Raw genomic sequence first — 27,193 nt, forward strand, 5'->3', positions numbered from 1 at the left:
GAAATTTCTTCGCACCATAGGAGAGATTTTGAGAGTTTCTATATTGTATTTAGAAATTGTCACTGAGTCATTACAAAAATGGCATGTAGCATTCTCTGCTTTTAAAAAATTTAATCCATATATACTTAGTGAATGTTGTTTTTTTTGTGGGGAGAAGAATGACTCATTAACATAGTCTGCTAACTTTTAACACATCTCGCAATTGTATGAGTCAAAGGTTAAATTTTAAAGAAGACAAAATATTTTAATTTACAAATAATATTCAGTTCTGTAGTTAAAGGATATTCTTTCAGTCTGACCGTTATTTTTTTTTTCTTATTTTGATATTTCAGGGAATCCTTTTGTAAGGCAGACTTTGGAAAAACCTGTACCAATTATACAAAGTAAGCTTTTATAACAGACTCATTGAGAATGCTACATCATTCTTGAGCTAAAGCAGTACAATATTTGCTTATTTATTAACCTTGGAAATATTTCTCTGCGTATACACATACTTTAGAGATTCCATTTTGACTTTTACTGTGATTGTCTGTATTTGGGCTTGTTCTAAAGCACATTTTTCATGTATGCAATCAATATTATTGTAGCTGTTAAAACAGACCTGTATGCCTTTATGTATGGTGATCTGGATTAATTTCAATCTCATTTATTCTGTTCTGTTTAGCAGGATGCTATTAGGAGTTCCTTCTGGCACATTTCTCAGTTATTTGCCGTGCGATTTCCCAATAGGAGAGGTATCTTAGAAGTATATGAGAGGTATAAAGTAACGCACTCTCTGTCTGTGGTGTTGGCCCCATTTAGGTGTTGTTAGGGCCGTTGAGTTTCTCATTGTTACAGAGCTAAGGGGAATGCTTTTATTCTGTGGCTGCAGTAGCTTTGCGATTCAGTGTCAAATACTTACCCAGTATCCGTGGTGAGGTTAAGTTATCACTTATGCCCAACTGTCCTAACTATTGAATGTGGTTAAATTTTAATAATAGTAATATTAATGATAGCTAGCATTTATGTGGTACCTTAATGTTTGTAAAACATTTCACTAATATTTCACTTGATCCTCACATCAAACCTGGGAAGCGGGTGTTGTTATTAACCCCATTTTATAGCTGAGGAGACTTGCCTGGGGTCACACAGTCATTAAGTGTTTCTGGCAGGGTTTGAACTCAAGTCTTCCTGACTCTACAACCACTGTATGCCACTGAAAGCATGGCTCCAACATCTTAAACATTTATGGATTATGTTCTTTAAAAAATAACGATTTGGATTTTTAATGGATTTTTATTTAAATTCAGTAAAACAGAGGATGAAGAAAAATTGTGAAGAAGAAAATGCAATGAGAAATAAGTAAAAAAAAATGCAAATATGTTTCAGAGGCTCTTAGATAAGAACTAGAAATTCAAGGTAGGGAAGGAGAGGTGGAGTCGATGAAGATGGGACTGGGAGTTAAGAAGAGTTAAAATTTGATTGGGCAACATATTATAAGAGGGGATTCATGCTCCTGAAGAGAAAAGGTTGATGGATGGTTTTAGCTAATAAGGCTTTTCTGGTGACCCCTGCGGTCTGCAGATTTGGGAGCATGGTTCAGATGTCATAGACTTCAAAATGTTGGAGAAACAACTATATTTCTCATGAATTAGAGAATGGTATCACTCTACAGACTGAAAAAAAGAGAGAGGAAAGAGATAGGAACAGTTAGAACTAAATTGATCAACAAGTACGTGGGCTACAGAAGAGAGAAGTCATAGGGTAGTGTGTAGATGGTGACCAACCTTAGTCCTGCCTCTTACAAGTTTCTGGCTGTGTGACTACACATAAATCCCTTAACATCTCAGTGCCTCAGGCTACCGGTGAAATGCTGATTTGTAGCTTCCACACCTAGAGGCAGCTAGGTGGCTGAGTCTGACATCAGAAAAAACTGAGTTCAGATTTGGTCTCCGACACTTAGTAGGTGTGTGACACTGGACCAAGCACTTAGCCTCCATCTGCCTCAGTTTCCTCAACTGTAAAATGGGTGAAATAATAGGGTCTTCCTCACAGGATTGTTGTGAAGATGGAATGAGATGATAGTTGTATAGTATGGTGCCTGGTGCACAGTTGGGCCTTAATAAATGTTTATTTCCCTTTCCCTTCCCTCCACACTAGGAAGTTCAAATAAACAAAATTGCAAATCCATTTCTATCCCCTTCCTACTTTCCCCCTTCCCAACCCCGCTAAAAGGCTACTGAAACCACCCATAAATGGGAAACCTGAGCTACGTGACAGCTAGGTCAGTTTACTGAAAAATAATATGTGGATACAGTACTGTTCTATAGTCATAAGCTGTAGGAAAAAGCCTAACCAATCATTTTGTAAATGAGGACCGTTGGTCATAATAGAATCTCCAGTGACGCTTGACTTCTTGTTTCAGGGTAGTGGCCAGATAGTAAACAATCCTTTTAATTTAAATTACCATGTTACACTAGAGAAAAAGTCTATATAAAATGGAATGGAGGGATAAAGGCAGTGGATTAAGTTCAACTAAGGTAGAAAAACAAAATGCACAAATAAATGCCACTATAGAACATAAGGTTGTGCAAAAGGGAATACAGAAAAAAACTGTTAAACATTCAGAAAGGGGCTTTTTCACTTTAAAAATTCAGAGCATAAATGCTCATCAGTTTGGAATAGATTTCCTCCTAAAGTCTAGAAGAGGGCCACACAATCTCTCAAGATCCCGTGTACGGTATGATTTAAATTTTTTTTTAAACTCTGAATTAGTTGAAAATGTTTTATCTTTTATATAGAAAGAAATGTTAATATTCTCTTGTAATCATGCCTGATTTGAATAGGCTTTATTTGTTGTCATGCTCAGATTATTTTGATTTAATTATGAAACTCGGTTTGCTCCTTTTTTTTTATACCGTTTCAGTGAATGCTTCAGCATCAAAGAGTTCAGATTCTAAATCAAGTCAAACAATAGCTCGTGGTAAGTTTCAGCGGTTGATTCAGTATTTTATGTGAAGTTGCCACACTCAGATAACTTATTAACTGAAAGTACTTCTATCGGGTAAATAGAACAGAAAATATTTAATGATCACAGAACACTTAATAGAACTAATCTCCATATTTGACTTTATTAAGATCAGAAATTATAAAGTATATGCATTGATTGGTAGTAACTTCAAATATGGATTTTAACTTTTTTTCCCCCAAATAGTATTTCTTCTCATGTGTGATTTTTGGCGATTGATGTTAAGTAAGAAAAAATGCCAACTTTATAGTAGACCAACCACCCATTACAAGCCACAGGGCATGTGTGATTGTTTTTTTAACTTTGAATGTAACAGAAAGTCACATTTTTTTTTAAGGAAGTTTCAGTGATTGGATGGGCAAAGAAATCTATAAAAGTCATGTGATATTGACCAAAAGAAAAATTAGGACCCACTGGAAGAGACTTTTGCCCATTGGATCAATGCGTCATCCAAATGACTAGATCTTTTTTCAAGAAGGTTGATATTAAAAGTGTTACTAAAAGTGACAAATCTTATTTTAAAAAGTCATGTAGATTATAAGAATATTTGTAGCTATATTTAATTTTATTTTAAAGTTTGTGACATTATGATCAAATACTCTTTTTTAAGACAATCTACTCCACAGTATCTATAAACTATGGTAACAGAAACTATCCTTTTCCTATCTTAAATTATTAATACTTCCAGAAGCTATTTGGTGGCAAGTACAACTATCTGCTCTATCCCATCTTCTAATGGTAGCCTTCAATCTAAGATATTATAGTTGAACTAATTGGTCTGTCTACCTGAACCTATTGTCTTAACAAGCACTCTGCCCTGCGCATAATGTGCTTTGCCCAGATGGCTTTCTAAAAAATATTTCTTTTACTCACCATCTAACTGATGAAGTTGTTTATTAGGATTTATTTCTCCTTATTCCTGGTGATCAGTGTCTTTTAAATATATGTCTTCAGTATACAATCTATACATTCTCTACTTATACTTCCTTTGGTATGTACATTTTATAGTTCCATAGGTATGTGGACCATACAAATTTTTCCCACACGGTGTAATGGCACAGATTTTCATGTTGATTATTTATAGGAGTTCTCCAATATTGTACCTCCAAGAAAAATTGCTGCAAGAATTAATTGTGCAAAAATTGCCATTTCTCACCCATAATATTTCTACTTTTATCCTATTTCATCATTTTAACAGGAGGATTAAAATTTTGGTATAATGTTGCTGATTATTTATCTTTTTTCTTCTATTAGTAGGTTTTTGTGTCTTTTTCCTGTCCTTCCTATCTTCATTTTCATCAGCCTTCTATATTTCATAATAAAAGGTTAGCATTTACTACATATCATTTTCATTCTGTGGTTCACTACATCAAGGTTATTTCTGATGTCAAAGAAATACTGAATAGTAAGTAGATGTCTTGAGATACCTAGGGTTAGTTAGTATCAGGGGTGTCTTGGTAAATGTGTAATTGGCTTTCCTGAGAAAAAAATAGTAGTATGCAGGACACATTTTTAAGTTTAATGTGCATTAATTCACATTTTCTCCATCCCTTTCTTAAATCGAGATAGTCAACAGAACATTAAGTCAAATCCCAAAGGTGGCGTTTTCCAGTCATCAAGGTATAAATGCTCCAACTAAATAGTTAACATTTGGTTCGCAGAAGTTGGTATAAGCTAGCTCCAGCAGGCCCCTGATTAATTCAGTCATTTTCTGCCCCTAATCTCCCTCCCCTGTTCCCTTGTGGCTTCCTAGTTCTTTGAAATGCCAGGTGCCAGGGGGAAAGATGGTGATGCTGGCATGCTTCCTTCTCTGTGACCTGTGAGCCCAGGAAGGAGAGCGAGGCCACTGGATTTTTCTGTCAGCTTGATTCTCCAGCTCATTAGAAAGGGAAAAACTGTCACTAAGAGCAGTCAAACCCTTTCTTCTTGATTGGCACCCCTAATGCCCTCACACAGTTGACTGTGAAGCTTCAAATGAAGGAAAGAATAACTCTTAAATACATAAATGTTGGGGACTCTGGTCTCACTTGGGAATCAGTTACTAGCTACGTGACACTAATTTCTTATTGTCTCCAAACAATCCTCTAATATGAAATACAGGATTCCTGCTGGTCTGCATTGACAGAGAGAGTTTGCACACTGGAAGTTCAGTATAACAATAAATCACAGGTACAGACCAAGGGAAAAATATCCATCATCTTTAGTTAAAAACATCTATACTCTTAGGATTAATAGTCCTTCCCTCCCTAATGGGCAAAACAGTTAATGTAAAAGTGAAGTGTCTATGGAATATTCATTTCATTTTTCATACAAAACAGCAGTCTTTCATAACTGCCATGGCACTATGTTCTGACGATGTGTTGTTCAGTATCAGCTCTTAAGATATTTAAGGTAGTAGTTAGGATGAGAATTGGATTCTGGATAAAATAATTACTTTTTCTGTCATCCAGTGCTGTACTATCCTAGGGTTTTCCTGGTCAAAAACTGAGGAATGAATTTCTTAGTAATGAACAGACACTATAGAATACTTCCCCCCTAGAGTAATGGATGAATTCTGATGTAAGAGTGACCAGAAACACAGAGGTATCATTTGTAGAGTTTATTTTGATCTGTATTATTTGAAACTCAGATGTCATCTGAGCTTATCACTTGGCTTCTCACTTTGTTTTAGAGTGAACTAAAATTTAAGGTAGGCGATTTTTTCATCTTTTTATGGTAATGATGCTAAAAAGCTTTGTCAGAGCTTCTAAGTACTTTCTATAAAAATGTGGAAAGAGGGGCAGCAGACTTTTTTTTCCCTTCTAAATTAAAACCGTTTATTTGTCTTTTGTTGTATAGCTAGGACTCAAGTAAATGGTTTTAACTTACAGGAACAAAAAATGTCTGCCACACTGGAGTTTAGATGTTCTTAAAGCTTAAATTTTTAAAATCAGAATTTAGCATTGCTGTTCTCACCATGTTTACATTCAGAATAAGATATATCAGGGTTATGAAACTTAACGGGTCATTTCACTAGCCAGGCATGCAAAATTGTTTTAAATTGTTCCAACTGGTATGATAAATGTAAAATGATAAACATGGGCCTGGGGTTTTGATGCTGATTGGAGATAGAACAACACCTGTCTCGCAAGTAAGATATAGTATGTCATATAGATTCTTGAATTTGTAAGACAGAAATATTATTAACTGATTCCCTCCTCCCACCCCCGCCATGCCAGCTTACACAAGCAATATAGAAAACCATAGTCTTGCAGAATACCATATAGGAGAAACTTTCACAGTGCAATATTTCCTAGGTTATAAAATATCAATAAATTTTTTGCAGCATCTTTCTCACTAAATAAATTGTTTATAACTGTTAGATCTGGAATAAAATGAAAATCAGCAAGGTAGTAGTGAAATGGAGTGGGGAGCAGTGAGGCATTAGCTTATCATGTAGTGGTGGCAGGTACATAATGTTTTGGGTTTTTTTTCCCCAGAGGAATAGTTATTGTCATTTTAAAGTATTCTTAACTATAGTAACAGAATAGGGAAAACCCTTCAGATGCAGGTGATGGAAAGGAGTAAAGATCATCAGATGGTCTACCTAACAGTGGGCAGTGTCACAGTAGGGCACCTAATAGTAATAACTCAGATTTCTGTAAAGCTTTGAAGTTTATAATGCACTTTCTTAACAACAACCCTGTGAAGTTTGGTTTTTACTTTACAATGAGGAAACCAAAGCTTACGAAGGTGAAAATGACTTGCCCAGGGTAAGAGAGCTCATGAGTATTAGCAGCAGTGATATGACTTCACCTCTTTCCTGACCATTCTTTCCTCTGTACCATGTTGCCTCCTGCTCTTGAGCTAAAAAAGGAGCAGAGTCCTGGGATCCTAGAGTTAGATGGACCGTAGAACCCAGTGTAGTCCAGTGTGCTGATTTTACAGATGAGCATCCTAAGCCTCGGAAAGATTAAGTGATTTATCCAAGGTCCCTGAGCCTGAGCACAGGCCCTCTGACACCACCTCCAGTGTTTGGCCGCTCTGAATTTCTCAAACTGAATTTCACACAGCCCTAGAGTTATTCAATGAAAGAAGGTGTAACAGTGGACAGACACACATAGAAAACTTACCGGACATGCTCCCTATGCCAGTACTTCATACTGTGTCTTCAGCTGATGAGAAGAACCATTGCTTGTTGGTCCATGTGGATGATGTGGCTAAAAATTTGACTGGTTCTAGAATCAGCCTTTGAGTTCATTCAATAATGTATCAAGTCCAGTAAACTGACTGTTGATTACGTTCTCCTTAGTATTTGTAAAATAGTACTCATTTAGAGTCTTTGTTTCACACACACACACACACACACACACACACATACGAGTTAATTTTTGTTGTGATAATACCCATTCTGGATAATTAGGTGAAATGAAGACATTTGTAAAAATAAGAAAGTAGAAGTGTTAATCACTAAGACTCTTAAGTCTTATGATATCTCTGATATGTAACAGATATCCATGAACTCAGTTCAAGTATGAAATTGCAAACACAGAAAAATGTAGATAAGTTAATAGCTATCTGGTTTATGTGTAGTGATTCTGATATGGGGTATGTATATTACCAGATTGTTTTCTAAGTCTCGTAGTTTTGGCAGAATTGCTGTCACTTATAGATAATTCAACACATTTTTTTCTTTTTTTTGTTATTTTTTTATTTTCAGTATTCCACAATCACTACCATATAACCCAGATTTTTTTCCCTCCCCCCACTTCCTTCCCCCCAACTCCCTCCTCCCTCCCCAAGATGGCATACAGTTTTATATAGGTTCTACACATACATTCCTATTAAATACATTTTCACCATAGTCATGTTGCATAGAAGAATTAAAATGAATGGGAGAAATCATATAACAAACCAAAACGTAATACAAAAGAAAATGATCTGCTACTTTCTGCGAATTCAGTACATTTTTAAATGTAAAAGGAAAAGGGGATGAATAAGAAAATGGAGAAATGAAAATAATTGTAAAGAATTTTATAGAGTCAGTCAGTAAAGATTGAGTAAGTGCCTACTATGTGCCAGGCACTATGCTAAACACTGATGATTCAAAGAAAGGTAAAAGACACTCCCTGCCTTCAAGGATCAGAAAAGATTTTCTGGAGAAGGTGGAATATTTAACTGGATCTTGAAGGAAGCCAGGAAATGGAGATGGCATGTCTAAAATGTTCCAAATGATAAAACACTTGCTGAGAGTCACATATTTCTCACTAAGTTGTTATATCCTTTGTTAGATTCAGAATAAAATTTAGCAGAAAATAGAATAACTATAGTAGTTGGTACCATCAGTAATGGGCATTTGCCAAAAAGTTTGAGAGCTTTTGAGAGAATAGGGTCTCAATGCCACAATCTGGTATTTCTCCAACTTGGGTTCTTTCCCTTTCTCCTTAACCACTCTCACATTTCCTGTGAGCTGTGGGCTCTCGTGGCTTTGGCTTTGAAGCAGTTAGATGGTGCGGTGGACGGAGTGTAGGCCTTGGAGTCAGGAAGACTTCCTGAATTTGAATCCTTCCTCAGACATGCCCCAGTCTTCTTGTGACTTTGATCAAGTCATTTGACTTCTCCATGCTCCAATTTCCTTACTGTAAAATGGGCATAATGATATCACCTACCCCCTCAGAGTTGTGAGGATTGAATGAGTTAAAATATGTAAAACACTGTCAAACTTTGGGCACTATATAAATGCCAGTTATTATTATTAATTATTGAAAGCCTAAACACTTAAATAGTTGTTTTATATTTTTCCAAATATCTGCTATTTAGATTTCCATCTTGGGAATCTTAACTCATGGTCAGAAGCCAAAATGGAAGCTGAAACAGGAGTCAGAAAACTGTGACACGCATGGCAGAGAGATGCATGTGAGTCAGTTTTCCTTGGCATGTGGGTCCCTGCTGTCACCGAGCACTCACCCAACACTCTCTTCCTCTACAGTGCCATCAGTCTGTGAGAGCTGGCAGCTGCTATACCCTTCCTAGCTTGGGAGAATCCACATGGTTCCTTCTTACCATCATTCCACCCTTTCCCCTCCCCAAGATCACTAGTTGGCAACTTCTACTCAGTCAGTACCCCTCCTTGCCCCTGTTTGTGAACCAGTGGTTAACACCAACCCCTGGGCACACTAAAATGAAAGGGGTCAGAACCTTGGCATACCATTCATAAAAGACTACAGATGCCTTGGGCTAAAGCTGAAATCAAATTGCACCTAAACCAGAGTAGAATACAAAATGAGTCTGGCTTGAAAAATGTGTAGTAGTAATATTATTTATAATCATTCCCTAAGTATACTTCTGAAATTACATAGAAAGCTATTACATTTTATATGTTTTGCTTATGGTTTTAGTTTTCCACATTTCATATAAGTTGAAACATTCAGTAAATGTTTCAGATGCTCACTCTCTACAGATCATGTTGGTTACTCAACTAACTAAAAAAGTGCCAAAACAAAATTACACACTGCATTAAAAGAACGAAGGGTGGGAAATTTCTTCTGTTGTGTTGTGTCTGCTGCAGGCTGCACCTGCCACTCTCAACTTTTGTGCTTCAGTGAGTTTTTCCATCGAAGGTGACTTGTGGTAAAACTCCACCTTTCATTAAACTTTTGCGTTTTGGTAGATATTTAAAAGTTGAAAGTATTCATTTATTACACTCCTTTCACATATTCTGCTTTGCATTTGGCCCCAAACAGTTATTTCAAACATTTCACAAATACGTGTTTCACCTACTCAGTAAATAGAATTCTTTCAGTCTGTCAACTAGCTTTTTAATTAAGTGCCTACTATTTGCTAATTATTCATCTAGATGCTTGGGAAAAAAAGCCAACAAAAATAATCCCTGCCAGTGTATATACTACATGCATATATATTTGTATATGTGTGTGTGTGTGTGTGTGTACATGTGTATATATACATTTACACAGGTAGATAGAGATGTATACCTCATCTTCTGGAAGAAGTCTTTCTCAGTCTTTGGCTTCTGACCGTGAGTCGATTCCCAAGATAGAAAAGTAAAAGGCACAGATTTGCAAAAATACATGCTCATATGTGTATATGTATGTGCATATATGTGTGTGTGTATATACACATACACACATATGCATGCAGATAGAGTGCCAGGTCTAGAGTCAGGAAGACTCATCTCCCTGAGTTCAAATCTAGCCTCAGCTACTTACTAACTGTGTGACCCTGGGCAAGGCACTTAATGCTGTTTGTCTCAGTTTCCTCATCTGTCATATGAGCTGGAGAAGGAGATGGCAAACCACTCCAGTATCTCTGCCAAGAAAACCTCAAATGGGGTCATAGAGTTGGACATGAGTGAAAAGTGACTGAACAACTACAGTCTCTCTCTCTCTCTCTCTCTCTCTGTCTCTCTCTCTCTCTCTCTCTCTCTCTCTCTCTCTCTCTCTCTCATAGGAACTTCTGAAAGCAGTTTTTCCTAGTCCTCCTTAATAGTAGAGCCTTCCCTCTGTTCATTTTCTCCAATTTATTGTGTATATAACTTGTCTGTATGTAGTTGTTTGCATGTTGTCATCCCCAATTAGATTGTAAATTCTTTGAGAGCAAAGACAGTTTTTGACTCTTTGTATCGCTGATGCTAAGCCCATGTTGGTTTGACCTGAAAACACCTTTTAAAAAGATAAAGGTTGGAGGTGAGAAGGGGAGAAAGCACTACCCTGACAGGGAGTGGGAGCATGGGGGGGAACATGGAGAGACCAGGAAAGCAAGGAAGGCTCATGCAGGTCCTTCAGTTGAGTCTTGAAGGAAACCAGGGATGCTGAGATGTAAAGGTGCGATGAATTAACATCAAAAGAGGAAGGAGATTTTGGCCAAATGGGAACTCTTAGGTGTAAGGCTTAATAAAAGGAAAATAAAGGAAAAAGAGTGAGTGTAAAAAATACTTGTGGGATAAATTGGAATCGACCGTAGTTAAGAGGAGGAATTTAGATGATTTATCTAAGAACGTCTGGATAATTGTGATATGTACACAATAGCAGGCCCATTTATTATAGTCAGGAGTTGGTTCTTGCCCAAACATAATCTAACATGCCAGATTAGAGGAAATATTGTGTGTTAAAGTAGGTGAGATTGTATTACTGATTTTCCCTAAGCCATAACAGAAAATGTCATATTAATGTATATTCACATTTTCACGTTCTTCAGCTTAAGAAGCAACTGAACATGAGTGGAAAAAAAGGAGACATGCAACATGTATTGAGTGATGAATTGTGCGTGGATTGTTTCTTTGAAGACTTTGAAAGAAATTTGTTCATAATCACTTCAATTTCATAACTACCAAATAATAACAATCTTACATTATTAAGAATCTCCTCTTCAAATGGAAAGAGCAAATTATCTTTCATCTCCTGAGAACAGTTTTAGCTAATAAAATAGACTTTTTGTGTAAGGTAAAATATGTGCTAAATAACTAACTGAAACTCCAGTGTTAAGAGCATGTAATTGGCGTGCAGTCTTTTTAAGATGAGGACAGATGGTATATGGATGGACTTTATGAAGTCGTGGCTATCATGGGCAACAAGGATGCAGAATTATAAGGGATTCGGTAATGGATTCCTCAATGTGTTCTTCAAAATCTGAGAAACATTTAAGGTCAAAATTTCTTTTCATTGTTCTTTGGAGCAATGGCTTTAATTAATAGAAATGTTCCTATTCTCTATATCCACAGAAGCTACATTAGCGTAAAATAAATTATTTAACTAACTCAGTGTCTGGAAGAAGTCAGGGAATTTCTTTCCATTTTCTTATGACCTCCATTCTTATTTAACTATAACATTTTATCATTCAGATTGAATATTTTTAAAATTTTCAAAGAAGAATTATTAAAAGAATCAGATGGTAGATTTGAGTTTATGTTTCTTTCAAGGAAGTTGAGAAATGAAATTTTCTTTGCCTTCTTTACCGTCTCACCTATGCATTGAAAATAATATTTTTTTCCTCTCCAGGTCAAAATGTATTTATTGAATATTGAATATTACTTTTAAAGTAAGTTTAGGCATAAATAATAGTCAAAAAATGTTTAGAAGACAGTAATGGAATTGCCCACTAGAAGAGCTCAGGAGAGCCCTGGCTTTTTTTCTCGTTTCATATCAGTGGAGCTATTTCTGTTCCTTGTAAAGAATATTACTCTCTAAAATTAAAAGAAACTACGATAAAAGCAAAAGTGTGCTACCTGTCCAATATAGTGAAAATAGTTGCTGAGAAGCAGGAAAGTGAGCCTCAGTTTCTTAATTCATAAAATGAGGGAATTGATTTAGATGCCTTCCAACTATATAGAGATCTGTGATCCTATGAAATAATTGGAGACGGATTATTTGTGACATTAAATCTACCACTTACCTAGAACAATGTGTTTTCAGGTAGAAATCAAAAACGTAAGAACTTATGCATGGATTGTTGACTTTGAAATAAAACAAGCCAGTTATATTTTAAAGTTTCTTATAAAATAGAATTTTCAGTGAAATGACCATGACTTAGTGAAAGTAAAAAACATCTTCATCTAATTATCTAAAGTATATAAATTCTTGTAAGTGGAACTAATTCAAATAAATATGCTATATATTATTTTCCGACATTTTATAAAGTCAGTTCGCAAATCTGATAAAACCCTCTTTAATCAAATATCTGCATAAATTGAATTTTATGAAATCTTTCCTATATAGCCAGGAAAAAATGACCATAGAAATGACACCATACTTTCAAAATTCCATTAGAAAAGAGACTAATTCTCCTTTGACCTTGTTCTTGTGTTGTCCCGTTTGTGCTATCCCTATTTTTTCCTCATTAATAGAACAGGCATTCAAGTTGCACTTACTGGATCCGATAGAGGAGCTTTCAGAGGAAGAAAAAGGTAACAGTGGTATCCATCAAGGCATAAGTACATAAATTACCATCTTTTATTATGAAAATAAATGAAACCTTGAAAATATGCTACCAACAGTGGTGATACTGTACGTAGAAAGGAAATATTTAGGATTTGTAAGTATTTTTGTGATATGTGTTCATTCACTTAATATTCAGCAAGCATATATTTAGTGCCAACTCTGTGCACAGCGATGTGCTAGGCTCTTGGTGTATAAAACCAGAAATTGAAACAGTTCCTTCCCACTGTCATGGAGATTAGACTGCTGAACTGACATGAACATATTGCAGGTGAGTTAAGTAAAATATATATATATATATATATATATATAAACATAAACAATTTTCTGCGGCAGTAATAACTGAAAGCTCAGGAAGACATACATAGGTAGTAGCTCCTGATCAGAGCTTTGAAGGGGAGTAAGGATTCAGGAGATGGTGATGAGGAGGAGGATGAGCACTGCAGACGTGAGGGACACACAGGAGGAGAGTCGAATGTTTTGGATGGGGAGGTGCAAATAGGTGTCATGTAGCATGAATGACAAGAAGTAAGTCATGAATGAAATTATAGAAGGTAGGTTGGATGGAGCCGGACTGGGAAAGATTTGAAATGACCCCAAAAAGAGAATTTGTATTTTATACTAGCAACTGAAGCTGTATTACCTTGCCTGTTTTCTTATTATTTTCATATGTTTTTATGGGAATGTATAAGGGGCAAGCTAGGGGGTGCAGTGGATAGAACACGAGACCTGGAGTCAGGAAGACTCATCTTCCTGAGTTCAAATCTGGCCTCAAACATGTAGTAGCTGTGTGACCCTGGGCAAGTCACTTAACCCTGTTTGCCTCAGTCTCCTCATCTGTAAAATAGCTGGAGAAGGACACGGCAAACCATTGCAGTGTCTGAACCAAGACAAACCCAAATGAGGTCGTGAAGAGTTGGACATGACTTCAACGATGAACACTGGTGTTCAAGCTTACTGCCTTTATACATAGGCACTTAATAAATGTCAGCTGAATTTAAATGGAAAGGAGCAGTAATGAAATACTCTTAAAATTCATCCAAATTTAAATATTTTTGAATTTTTTTTTTTTAGAGAATATTTTGTCCATTCTCTGGAACATTTTTAAAACTTGGTAGGAAGTTTGCAGCTCTATATCACATACCATCATACGTCAGATACCACTACCAGCAAAATCACCCACCATTTAGTGATTATAAATATTTACTTAATTAATAAATACCTAAATATTAAGTCTAGTCAGAGGCAAAAGCTGACATGGCTACTTCCCTTAAAATGATTTTTAACAGCAAAAAAGAGCAACATAAAGTCTGGGTTTCAGGTGTTTGCTTTTAAAATTAAAATGTCCTTGCTTTTGTTAAATTTTTGACTAGTTTAATTACAAAGTGTTGAAGTGATTCTTAAGCAACGTCCGGAAGAGATGACTTAGTATTGTATTCACAATTTATAAAAGCTTTTATATAACTAGCTTCATATAACTTCAACGTCTCTATGTTGAATATTATAACAAAACAAACTACTTTGGGAGAGAAAAAAATTCAGTTTTCGTTCTTACCACCGGTGAATTTCTTTGGCTCGCAAAGATCAGTGAATGATTTTGACGAACTAATGTTTATGGCGCTTCAGTTGGGAGGTATGTATGGTGTATCATACATACATACATCATACATACATACATCATACATACAGAAAGCTGATGACCTCATAAGATCTGCCTCTAATTCTGACCTACCACCTGACAAATATATTTAAACGACAGAAGTTATCTGGCCAGTTGGGGAGTTAGCCTTCATTCCTCTTATTTCCCCTTCCCAGCTCTCTTTGGGTAATTTTACTGCCTTTCGCTACCTGAGCCTCACCTTCTTTGTGGTTGCTGTGGTAGTATTGTTATTGTACTACCATGCACACTTCCAGAGATTGCTATATGGCCTTTGTTTTTAAAATTAAAAATAATTTGGTTTTAAAACTTTTCTGCAGCCATTGAGATAATTGGAGACTTCTTAGGCTCTTGAAAAACCAAGATTGGGGATCATTACTGCTTATTTCCTAAAGGTTAGAGAAAAGAAAGAAAAAGATGGGCAAAGAGGTGAGGCTTCAGCTGGTTGTTAGCACTCAGGCTTGATGCTACAGTCAGGCTTTCTTAGGGATTTTTATGACCAATTCCGTTCATATTCTTTATATTAGAGGCAGGTAAGTGACTCACTGATTAGAGTGCAGGATCTAAAGTCAGGAAGACCCTATTTCAAATCTAGTTTCAGATATTTGCTACCTGTGTCACCCAACCTCTGTCTGCCTCAGTTTCCTTCTCTGTAAAGTGAGAATAGTTATAACATTTACTTCCCAGGGTGATTGTGAGGATAAAAGGAGATAATGTTGGCAAAGTGCTTGGCAAAGCTTGAGGTATTATATAAATGTTAGCTATTATTATTGTTATTCCAGACTGTTAATAATTGGTATTACAAATGAGGCATGTATGTAACACATCTTTGTTTATATAATGATATCTCACAGTTATAGCGCTTTAAAGCTCAAAAAGTGCGCTATATACTTTTGATCCTCATGATAACTGTGAAGTAGGAGCTGCTTTAAGTCCCGTTTTTTAGATGAGGAAACAGGCTCAGAGCGGATAAGTGATTTGCCCAGGGCAAATGCCCAGTTAAATGACTGAGGCAGGATTCCAGCCCTGGTCCTCCTGACTCCAAGTCCATTGTACTATGTTATACTTCCTTTCATGATAATTTAGGAACAATTTAGAATGATTTAGACAAATATTACTACTATTGAACAGTTTATTTTTTAATGAACATCCTGTCTTATTAACACATTGTAGAAGTAATTTGCTTGTCTCATGTTCCCTTTATCTAAATAGTTACCCTTTTAGAAAGAAAAGTAAAATATTATATCTGTAATGTCTTATATTCTTAAGAGTTTCCATTTTTTTTCACCTAAAAATTATCTTTATGCAAGTTTGGCATTGAGAGTTAATTCTTTCTTAGCCAAATGAAACCTGAATTCATTAATCATTTCAAGATTGTATATAAAGTATTTTCCTTAATTTTCATTCATTTTTTTTACTTCCTCAATTCACTTTTAAACAAGGTCGGAGTTAATGAATATCTTGCATGCTTAACCTAGCTTAAATCAACGAATTATTACTTCTACTTTAATTCATTTCTGTTCTCTTAAAATCAATAAACATTTAAGTATTGGCTGAGATATGTTGGTAAGGGTTTAATAACTGGCTCTCTGAAAAAAGTATACACAAGACATACTTTTAAGTTTAATCTGCATCAATAACAGTTTCTTAAGTCTAGACAATAAACAAAACAATAGATCAGACTCAGATTTGTGGGGTTTACCTATTTATAAGGAATAAAATGCTGAAAATTTAACAGTTGGCTCCTGACAGCCAGTATGAACACCCTTTAATTGGGGAGCACATCATCATTCAAGGAGCATCATTTAGTGTGCTTGAGTATCGCCCCAAAATCAATATAGCATCCAGAGGGAATAGTACGAAAAGATGACTGTGGTTTTTTTTAACATCCTTTTTCAATTTTAAGTTCAAAATTCTCTTCCTCTAGCCCATTGAGAAAGCAAGCATTGTGATACTTATTGTACATTTTAAGTCATGTAAAATATATGTCCATGTTACAAAAAAAAAAGTGAAAAAATATGCTTCAATCTGCACTCAGAGTTCATCAGTTTTCTCTCTAGGTATTTTTATCTTGAGTTTGTTGGAATTGTCTGGGATCATTGTATTGATCAGAACAACTAAGTCTATCACATTGACTAATAGTTTTCAAGATTTCTGAAGAAATGATTTTACCTATCTCAGGTAGATTCCAGAATATCTAAGTGGGTCAGCATTTTTAAGTAATCAAAAATTTTCTGCATTCATCATCCTTAGTCTGTGACAGTGATTTTTTGAGTATGTTTTCTAATAGTGTTGATTTTGTTTTTAATGAGTAAAGCTTCATGGCATTTTGTATTTTAGAATACTTAGCTTAAATTTTCCACTTCTCTCCTGAAGCAAGTTGGATGGTACTGATGATAGGCATTGAATATGAAAGTAATATACTAGATCTACGACACTCATTTCATTCCTTTAGGATTGTTGTTGACATAGCAAGGAAGATCAGGAAACTCCTGCTTAATTTAATTAGTCCTCTCATTTGCTTCATGAAGTTGACTCTTGTCAGAGGATTCATCATTGTCTGTGGCTTGTATCCATGAGCTATAGAAATGATCCACCACTTTTTGGAGGCCATTTTCCATTTTAAAACTCTCTTTGTTCCTTCTTCCAAACTTTGGCAATGTTTGATTCATATCTAGGCTCTTTGGAATAGTCAAAACTTATCTGTTTCATCCCTAAAAAAAGATGTACTTGTCTAGAATAATGATTAGGAGCATTTATATTAATATCCAGCATTTATGTATACTTTAAGGCTTGCAGAGTGCTTTAAATGTTCTCTTTTGATGCTCATAGCAACCCTGAAAAGTAGAGCAATTATCCCCATTTTAGAGATGAGTAAGTTAAGAGTAGTCAAGTGACTTGGCCAGGGTTTTACAGCCACTAAGTGTCCAAGACAAAATTCAAACTCGGGTTTTCCTGACTCTCAAGTTCAACATTCTACTTCACCTTCTACCTACCTTTCCATCTTTTGACAAAGGTCCTACAGTCCCCATCAAGGTTGGTTGGAGGACTCACTTCTCAAACTGAGCAAGAGCTCCCCTGCCTCTTTCTACTTAAATGGACTGTCTAGAGTCTACATCTTCTGAAACCCTAGAGAATTGTGTAACTGGTCATTTAAAGGAACTTGTGTCTCTGATACATGCTAAACTTTAAAAAATTATGTCATGGAGGGTATCTACCATATTATGCCATAAGACTTCTATGGGGAACAATCCTGGACCAGAACACTGGCCCAGATCAGTCACTGATCAAATGCAGTGTCATATTGCATGTGTAGGATGATGGAAAGGATTGCTTTTGTGGGTTTTGTTATTGTGAGCTGGTCTTGTAGGTATCCACGGGGGAACTGTTCTTCTTTTTAGTTTGTAAGTCTAGAAGCAGTCAGTCAACAAGCATTTATTAAGTGCTTGCTGTGTGCTAAAATAAGCAAACAATCCCAGCCATCCAGGAGCTTATTCTAATGGTTGGGAGACAACATGTGACTCTATATGGAGTATGGAAGATAATCTCAGAGGGGAGGTATCAGCAAGGTGTAGAAGGGAGGTGCAGGGATGGCCTTCTCCCATATTTGCATAACTTTATCACAGAAGCGCATTGCGACAAAGCTCAAAATAGAAAATCTCCTTTGTGAAATGTGTTGAGTTTGGAGTCCTTGAAGGGACTCATTTCACATATTATGGAAAGCTGCATGTGTCCAGGATCACATAACATTTTACCAGCATCCTTGGGACGAGGGCTATCATTCTTTGACTCCTCATTCAGTACTCTTTCAATTTTAACGTTTCCCTCCACTTTCCTTGAAGTATGTCTGTGTAACCATTAACCAGAGTTAAAAGGACTGACAGTTAACACTATGATTAGAATCTTCCTACCAGATGTTGAGGTTTTTAGTGGTGTGAAAACAGCTCTCACACCTCCTAACCACAGGTTAGGGTTCTGGAGCCAATTTTTCTTTTTCCTCTATTTTATTTTGCTTAGTGATTTCACCAGCTCCCATGAATGCAGTTCTCTCTGATACTGATGATCTGCGTATCATCCTGTCTCCTAGTTTTCAAGTTTCCAGACTTATATTTCAAACTGTCTATTGGACATCTTGTATTGGATGTCTGGTGGACATCTTAAACTGAACTCATCCAAAACTGAATTCATCTTTTTCTCCAAACGCTCCCCTCTTCACAACTTTCCTATTGCCATTGAGAGCACTGCCATCCTTCCTGGTACCCAGGCTTGCAACCTAGGTATCATCCTAAGCTCCTCCCTCTCTGTCACACTCCATAACCAATCTGTTGCCAAATACTGTCCATTTTACTTTCTTTAACAATTCTCATTTATTCCTTCTCTCCTATAATACTGCTGTCACTCTGGTGCAGGCCCTTATCACTTTGTTTTTGGAATATTGCCATAGTCTCTTAGCTGGGCTACCTACCTTAAGTTTCTCTCCATTCTAATTCATTCCCTGCTCAACTGTTATAATGAGCAGTAAAGCATAGGCCTGACCACATCACCCTCTCATTCTATAAATTCTGTGGGTTCCCCCTTAAATATTAAATCCTCGGTTTCCTACCTTTCCAGTCTGCTTACACCTTAGTTTCTGTCACATTCTCTGTGATCTAGTGACACTGACCTTCTAGCAGCTCATTGCACAAAACACTTAATCTTCCAACTGGGCATTTTCACTGCCTGTCCCCCATACATGGAACTTTCTCCTTCCTCATCTTCATCTCTTGGCTTCCCTGGCTTCCTTAAAGTCCCAATGAAAATGCTGACTTCTACAACCAGTCTTTTCCAGTCCCCCTTAATGCTAGTATCTTTCCTGCGTTGGTTTATCTTGTGTAGATCTTGTTTAGACACAGCTGTTTTCATGTTGTCACTCCCATTAGACTGTAACTTGAGAGCAAGGAATGCCTTCTGCCTTTCAAATGCTGGCTGAATTAATAGATGCCTGTTGACTGACTATAACATTCAGACATAATTCTCCAGCAAGGATGGGATTGCTACAGTCCTAAGAAGCAGATCTGCCAGGAGCATTACTTGTACGAGATCTTCTTCTGCCTGGTCAGCAGAGTGGCAATCCTTTCATCTTCCTTCTTTGATTTATTGGGTGGTACTTATGTTTTCCCAAGTGTCTTTCAGGCACAGTTAGCAGTGAGAATTCCAAAATTTTTGCTTGAGTTTTTCACAGCTTTATAATTTGTTAGTGAAGATTTACTGTTTACCAATTTCCCCTTGTAGGGCTTAAGTTGTCTTCCCACTTAATGGAATCACAAGATTTTAGGGCTAGATGAGTCCTGATCTATAGGTCACTTAGTCCAACCCTTTCATGTTACAAGCTAAGGTTTTGAGAGGTCTTGGATTTCCCCAAGGTCACACAATGAGTTAATGGCAGAACTGGAGCTAGAACCCAATTTGTCTACTTTTTATCCTTCTGTAGTGTATTAAAAAGAGTATACTGCAAAGAGATAAACAATTCTTTTTCCCCCTACCCGTACCTAGCTATGTGACCTTGGAGAAGTCTTCTGATGTTCAGGTTATCCGTAAAAGGAGAGTGGAAGTAAATGATCCTTAAGCCCTTATTTGTTACAGTTATAGTTTTATATAAATATATATCACTACATATATGTCTGACTAATTTAGTTTTATGTCTTTTATGTTTTATGTCTTTATGTCTTGTTTTATGTCTTTTTATGTCTTTTATCCCTTTTAAGACGATAAATTTGTAGAGCAGGTACCCATCGTCATTCTGAGAATCCTTTACTAAATCAATGATATCAATGGTAATAAAAATAAGTCTTAGTTTAACATAAGCTGCTTTTCATGGTTTCTATACTCCTGGAGTCTGGTCACCTGCTTGATGTAAGCAATTAAAGGATCACTGATTCTTAGCAAGTTTTTATAGATATATATAGATATAGATATATATAGATATAGGCATATACTATAGTAGCAGTAGTAGCATCACTAAAAATCTTTTAGCTGTAGTTTGTCTTCCAATAGAGTAACTCTACTTTTATTTATCTGTGCGTGTATATATGTATGTATTTGGTCAACTATCTCTTCTGCGTATTGTTAATTTACATTATCTTCTTGATCATTGTTTGGGAGGTCTTTTAACTTGTCATGGCTTTCTTACTATGAACAAAGCACATGTACAAGACAATACAAAACAACTCACCAAGATTTAAATTAAGCTCCAGTGAAGAGGGAGAAAATGTTTGATGAGGCCAAAACACTTGTTAATTTCAAGGCCCCCTTGTTCTGTGCTTTAATATTAGCAATAGGCGAGTGAGCGGTTCCATTGTCAGGAAGCTTATCCAAGTGTCCACCACTTGGAAATTTATAATTAAATTGTTTCTAGCCTAGCTTGAACCTATTCTTGCATCCCCATGTCTCTAGGGACCAAGAAATAAGACAAAAGCTAGGACCAGAGGATATTTCAGGACATGATGTGCTCTGTATTTCCTTGATGCCCATGATAATTGGCCCCAAAATAGCCTTGTATGCCTCAGAGAGGGCCCTGATTTGTATGAATTCTGGGGCGCTGGCCCTACCAGCGACTTTTAACCCCGGGAGAAATCTGGCTGCCAACAGTGGAGTGAATCAATGCCATTGAAAATAGCCATAATTACAATCAAAAACTAGCTATTGAGGTCTTGTAATGAGAAAGAGAACTGATAAAATAGAGCTCCATTTTTTTGTGTCTGCTTAATATCTAGATAGCTAAACACTCTTCTGCTCTGGATTTTTTTTTTCTTTAAAATCCTAGATAACTTGTTTCCTTTAAGCTTAAATGAAATTGTTCACTAATAAAGCAGAAAACTTTTAATATTGCAATTGATAGTATTTAGTTTAGGCTGAGTTTTATATAGCAAGCAGTTGTTTAGGACTTTTAAAAAATTATTATAGAAAAGAAGCATCTGCTCAAAGGTGTCTCAAAAGCCTAGGTGAAGAAAGAGGGCTTGTTGAAGAAAGAGAATCTTATCACCTGTTTATGGAACTCTTTTTTCCATCAAGACCCCTTCTATGTGTCTTTTTCTCCATGAGGTCCTCACTTGACCTCTTTTGTAAAAGTGAGCTTTCCCTTCTCAGATCTTCCTAGAAGACTCTGTCTCCTTTGTCTCTATTTTACCTCACTATCTTTACTTTTGTAAGTATTCTTTCCTTCTTATTAAGTTGTAAACTTCATGAGGAAAACCCTTAAAAAAATTTTTTTTATACCTAGAGCTCAGTACAGTGCCTTATTCTAAATATTAGCATTGATCAAGGTCACAGAAGTAGTTAGTGGCAGAGCTCATTTCAGGGATCATGAAAGATATCTCACAAAAGATTTTTCCATTTAAAAAGCTTTGAGGGGTGGGTGTTGGTAGTAAAGGAACAATAAGGGAAAGGGGGAAAAAGAAGTCAAGTAGGAGAGTCAAAATGAGGAATGTGGACGGGGGGGGGGGGTCTTTTGTTTTTTCTTCATTGTCAACTATTTAACATAGTCCTAGAACTTTTAAAAAAAACTTAATTTTTTTTTCAAAACTCTGCAGATTTTTGCGGAAAAGGATTATTTTATTATTTTAATGTATACTTAGCCTTAAATGATATTTTTTACCATTTAAAAGAAATTATGTTATTAAAACATGATATGATTTGTGAAGTGGACATAGGATCGTAAATTTGGAACTGCAGTTTGGGCAATAGCTAACTGGAACTGGAAGGAATGTTGGAGATCATCTTGACCAGTTGAGGAAATTGAGCCCATAAAGGTTAAATGCATTGCCCAAGGTCACACAGCTAGTCCCGGATTGGAACTTAGATCCTTTGACTCTAAATTCAGTAGTCTTGTGTCTGTAGTATGCAGTGTTTAGTCAATTGTAGCTTTTTCCTTAAGGAAAGAGTAAAATTCAAATACATTTTTCTGTTGTTTTGATATATGAATATATATGTATATATATAAGTACATTTTGCTATAATTTGAATAAGAAATTATATGGTGGTTCTTGACAAATATTTGTGTTCATCAAGTTACAATTTTCGAGATTATTTAATATAGCTTTCAAAGTTTTGGAGAAACTTAAGTATTTCTTATGACAAAAGATAACATCAGTGTTTCTTTGTGATTAAAAAATTCGCTTGTTTTAACCTTGCTTATTAAAAAGTTGCACAATAATTATTCCACCTTGAGAATATGATTTTATCTCTTATTTCAGTAAAGGAGAATGAGAAGAAATTACCTAATAACAAACTGCACTTGATAAAAGCTTTGAAGAGCAATCCTTCTCTCACTAAAGAGTTAAGAACAGTCTTAGAACAGACTTTGGTGGAGAAACTGGAAACCTTGGGAATTAACGCAGTAAGCTTAAATCTTTCTGTCTTCTGCTGGCTGCCTGCCCCCAAAGTAATAAAAACAAAAAGCAAGAGAAAATTATTTCTAGAAAGCCTCTGCTAATTAGTCATCCACAGTGGGTAACAAATGATTTAATTGACATCTCAATGTCATCATGGTGTAATTGTTGTAAACAATGTTGTAAACAGTGTTGTAAACATTGTTGTAAACAATGTTGCATCAACTAGCCCACCCTGCCACAGAGTAGTGGAAGCCAAACGCCTTTCCAAGATATTTTTAGTCCCAGCATGCGGTCTTCTGGAAAACTCTGGTAGGGACCATTTCAGGTATCCAGATTGAACTTCTGTGACCTTTATTTATCTGAAGAAATAACTTTCTCAAAAAAGTTTTCCCTAAAGTGTAGATATGTTTTAGTATAGTTACTTGTGTTAATCCTGTTTTCTTTTGCATGTGTAGAAACAGTGTCTTAAGAACAACATTAAAATCTTCTCAGTTGAGAAATGCTTTCTGTTAAAAGTGATCAGTGGAGTTGAAATACTTGTTTTTCATAGCATGTCTATATTGTTGAATATAGGGATGGGGTGAGCACCTGTGATTTCATTGGGTATTCCTAGAGGAAGAAACTCCCTCTACCAGTGCAGATCAGAGCACTCTCTGCAACTTAATTTCTTTTAAAGTTGTCTAGAACATTAAGAGTTAAGTGACTTTCTCAGGATCGGTCACACAGTATCAGAGCTGGGACTTGAACCTAAATTTTCCAGGCTCCAAGGCAAGTTCACTATCCATTTTGCCATACTGCCTGTCATTTTATGCATAACACTGCTAACAAGCATAACCACATCACATTTTTTTCTTTTGAAATTACTTGAATTTTTGAACTGTGATCCAGAAAGAGAGAGAGAAAAAATGCATACATTCTTCAAAACCATGCCCACTTAAATAGTATATATAGGAATGTATCAAATTTGTCTTTGATCTCTCCATTGATGCTGACATCTCACTCTACCCCACCTCCAGTACAGGTTCTTACCATTTTACACCTGGACTATTGTGCAATAATCTCCTAAATGGCCTCCCTGGTTCTAGACTTATTTCCTTCTCACCCCACCTCCTGAAAGAAGCACCATTTTCACCTTGTCAATCACTTGCTCACAAACCTTTAACCCTTCGCTCTAACCAGGCTGTAGCCTACTCACTATTCTTAAAACATATTTTATTCATTGCTGCTTCCTCAGCATGGCTTGTGCTGTTGCCCCTGACTGAAATGCCCTTTCCTTTCCTTTCCTTTTCATTTATCTAGGATCCTTCCAGGCTCTGCACAGGTACCATCTCTTAAAGAATAGTAGGATCTGAGTTCAAAAAGAACCTTTCTAGATATCTTTCTTTCATTCAACAGACCCCAGTGATTTCCCTACAATAAACTGTTCCAAAGCTTACTATCATAATCATTTTTTGCTTCCTTTTGTTAAATATTTGTTCACCCTGTAGTGTTACAGCCATACTGTAAAATCCTTAATATCAGACTCCTGATACTTTGAAATATATATATACATATATATGTGTCGCAGTCTGGTGAAGCCTGTGGATCTCCTCTTAGAATAATGTTTTTAATCACATAAAATAAAATTGAAAGGAATTTGATAATATTGAAATATAGTTATCAAAACATTTTAAAATCAAATTCACCGACCTTAGGTTAAGGACTTCTTCTTTAGGTAAATGTTTTATCACTATTTTTTTTTCCCATTTTTTTCTTTTGAGAATTCCCAATCACTAATGAAATCACAGTCCAGTATCTTTTTCAGTTCCTTCCAGAGATGCAGATAAGATATCAAGATATTGTGGAAAGTTCACATAATTAAATCCTATGACATCTGACCCTTTAGGGTGTACGTGGTATTCCCACCGAGCACCTGAATCGCGTGCTAACTGCTATTGAAATTGCAAGGCAAGAGAGAGGAAAGCAAGTGCCTAACATGCAGGAAATTAGAGACTTTTTGGAATATCAAGTCAGCTGCAAGATTGAGGAAAGAACCTCAGTGAATCCACACAGGCTCCTTAGCAACTCTTCTTTGATTCTTGCAGGTCAGAGAATTTATACTTAATGTATATTTAATGTGTTAGGAATTATGGTACCTAATTAAAGACATAACTATTAAATATAGTATCCTTGAGTCTGGGGTTGTAGTTTTTTCCTACACCTCCTTCCCAAACAAAATGCACAGCAATTCAAAGTGAGAGCCCTGGATGGCTTTAGCAGTTATGTAAACATATTGTATCCATATAATTTTTAAAAAATAATTTGTGATCAGACCCTGTAAAGAAATTGCTATTTGACTTAATTCTTCTCAGCAATGTAAGTCTCATAATGGAAAATGCTATCTACATCCAGAGAAAGAACTGTGGAGTCTGAATGCAGATTGAAGCAGACTGTTTTCTCTCTCTCTCTTTTCCTTTCTTTCTTATTTTTCCGTTTGGTTCTCATTCTTCTTTACAACATGACTAATGTGGAAATATATTTAATATGATTGTACATGTATAGCCTGTATCAGATTCCACACTGTCTTGGGGAGGCGGGGTAGCAGAGGGAGTGGAAGAAAATTTAGAACTCAAAATCTTATACACATGAATGTTGAAAATTAAAAACATAATTTTTTTTTAAATTGCTGTTTGAATAATATTGCTATTTAAATTCCAGATAAGCCTAGTATGACCCAGTTGGAAATGTCCTCATCTGGAGAGTTACCTAGAGTGACCAAGTCATCTTCGAAAACGAAGCATCTGATCAAACAAAAATCTGTTCGTGCTGAGCAGATACATACGCCAATGTGTGTATTTTTCACTCTTGCAAGAATCTTAACTTAATTAGAATTTAGTTGAACTATCTTATTTGCTGTTAACTACAGTTTTCAGTTAATGACAAGAGAATTTCATTTATATTCCCTGTTGCTGCTTATAATCGTAAGAAAAGTAATGCCCCAGTATCACAAGAGCTTATAATGTAGAAGTGTATTGTTCACTGGTTCTGGAATAATTTATATTGTTTTTTTTTAGAACCAGGACAGATACCTTAGAAGAGAATTTTCTTAAAAAGTCTTCAAGTATTTCGTAAGTTTTTTTGCTCCTTTTTTTATAAATGGAATATTACTGCTTTTCTAAGCCCTTTTATTCAACTGTCCTTTCATTACAAATCAATACTATGTTATGGGTAATTAAGTTCATAGGTTCATGTGTCAGCATTTCTTAAGTGTCCTTATTTTGTGCTGATACGTTATGTCTGATATATAGTTTTTATTGGTGTTGCCAGTAGCTTATGAGCCATTAGGACTACTATGGCATGAGTTTCATTTAGATAAAGTTTTAGTCTTTTGGCCTCTTGTGAAGCTGATGTAACTCTGGTCTTTGTTGAATTCCTAATGTACAAAAAATTAAGATTTAAACCAATTCACTTTATCAGAATGATTTTAGCACGATTTATGCTTTATTTTTGATGTGGTGATAATTATTGCACTCCTTTCACAGAGTAATTCTTTTTTTAAAATTTAAATTAAGTAACCCAGCTAGAATTTTGTTTTAATTGTATGTAGGTCAAAAAAGCAACAGTCATCTACAAATTGGGAATTAGGGGACAAATTCTTAGATTTTTCCAGGACTTCCTTGCACATTTTTCAAGTGACACTGCTACCTGGACATTTCTGCAGGATGTTAGATGTCATCTTGTCCAACCCCTCCTTGGAGGCAGAATCCGCTCTACAGATATCCCCAGTGAGCGATACTCATTTAACTTTTGCTTGAGCACCTCCACTGAATTCCCATTCAGTCTCATGAGTGGGGCTCACAGTCTCATGAACCAGAGTCAGTTCCATTTTGGAACATCTCAGATTTGAGGAAATTCTTTCTTATCTTAGGTCAAAAATCCAGCCTCAGCAACATGAACCCATTGGCTCTGTTTCTTTGTTCTCTGGGACCAAGCAGAATAATCCCAATCATTTGCCTCTAGTATAACTCTTCAGGTGTTTAAAGATTCTCAGTCATTTCCCCCGAAATCGTCTCTTTCCCAGATTAAGCATTCCTGTCCCTTTCAACCTATCCTCATAAGCAATTATTTTCAATCACTTCACAACCCCAGCAGCTATACCTAAAACCATTCTATTTTGTTAGTGTTCCTTCAAAAGTGCAAAAGCCAGAAACCAACGTAAGTCAGCAAGAATTAATTAAATACCTAATATGTG

The 27,193-nt window shown here is 36.0% G+C and overlaps 1 protein-coding gene across 3 annotated transcripts in view; it reads left to right on the forward strand.

Moving 5' to 3' along the window:
• The window catches only part of DZIP1 (DAZ interacting zinc finger protein 1), an 85,669-nt gene that overhangs the window by 48,413 nt on the left and 10,063 nt on the right, over window positions 1-27,193 (forward strand). Inside the window, exons 11-17 of one of the 3 annotated variants that reach the window (XM_072622104.1) lie at window positions 333-383; window positions 2,906-2,962; window positions 12,846-12,905; window positions 22,825-22,967; window positions 24,848-25,046; window positions 25,660-25,789; window positions 26,016-26,069. In XM_072622104.1, the coding sequence (XP_072478205.1) occupies window positions 333-383; window positions 2,906-2,962; window positions 12,846-12,905; window positions 22,825-22,967; window positions 24,848-25,046; window positions 25,660-25,789; window positions 26,016-26,069 (694 nt within the window). The remainder of the gene's footprint in view (window positions 1-332; window positions 384-2,905; window positions 2,963-12,845; window positions 12,906-22,824; window positions 22,968-24,847; window positions 25,047-25,659; window positions 25,790-26,015; window positions 26,070-27,193) is intronic. The other 2 variants (XM_072622105.1, XM_072622106.1) reach the window with 2 other exon arrangements.

The sequence above is a fragment of the Notamacropus eugenii genome, chromosome 6 (assembly GCF_028372415.1).
Source record: "Notamacropus eugenii isolate mMacEug1 chromosome 6, mMacEug1.pri_v2, whole genome shotgun sequence".
Taxonomy (NCBI): domain Eukaryota; kingdom Metazoa; phylum Chordata; class Mammalia; order Diprotodontia; family Macropodidae; genus Notamacropus; species Notamacropus eugenii.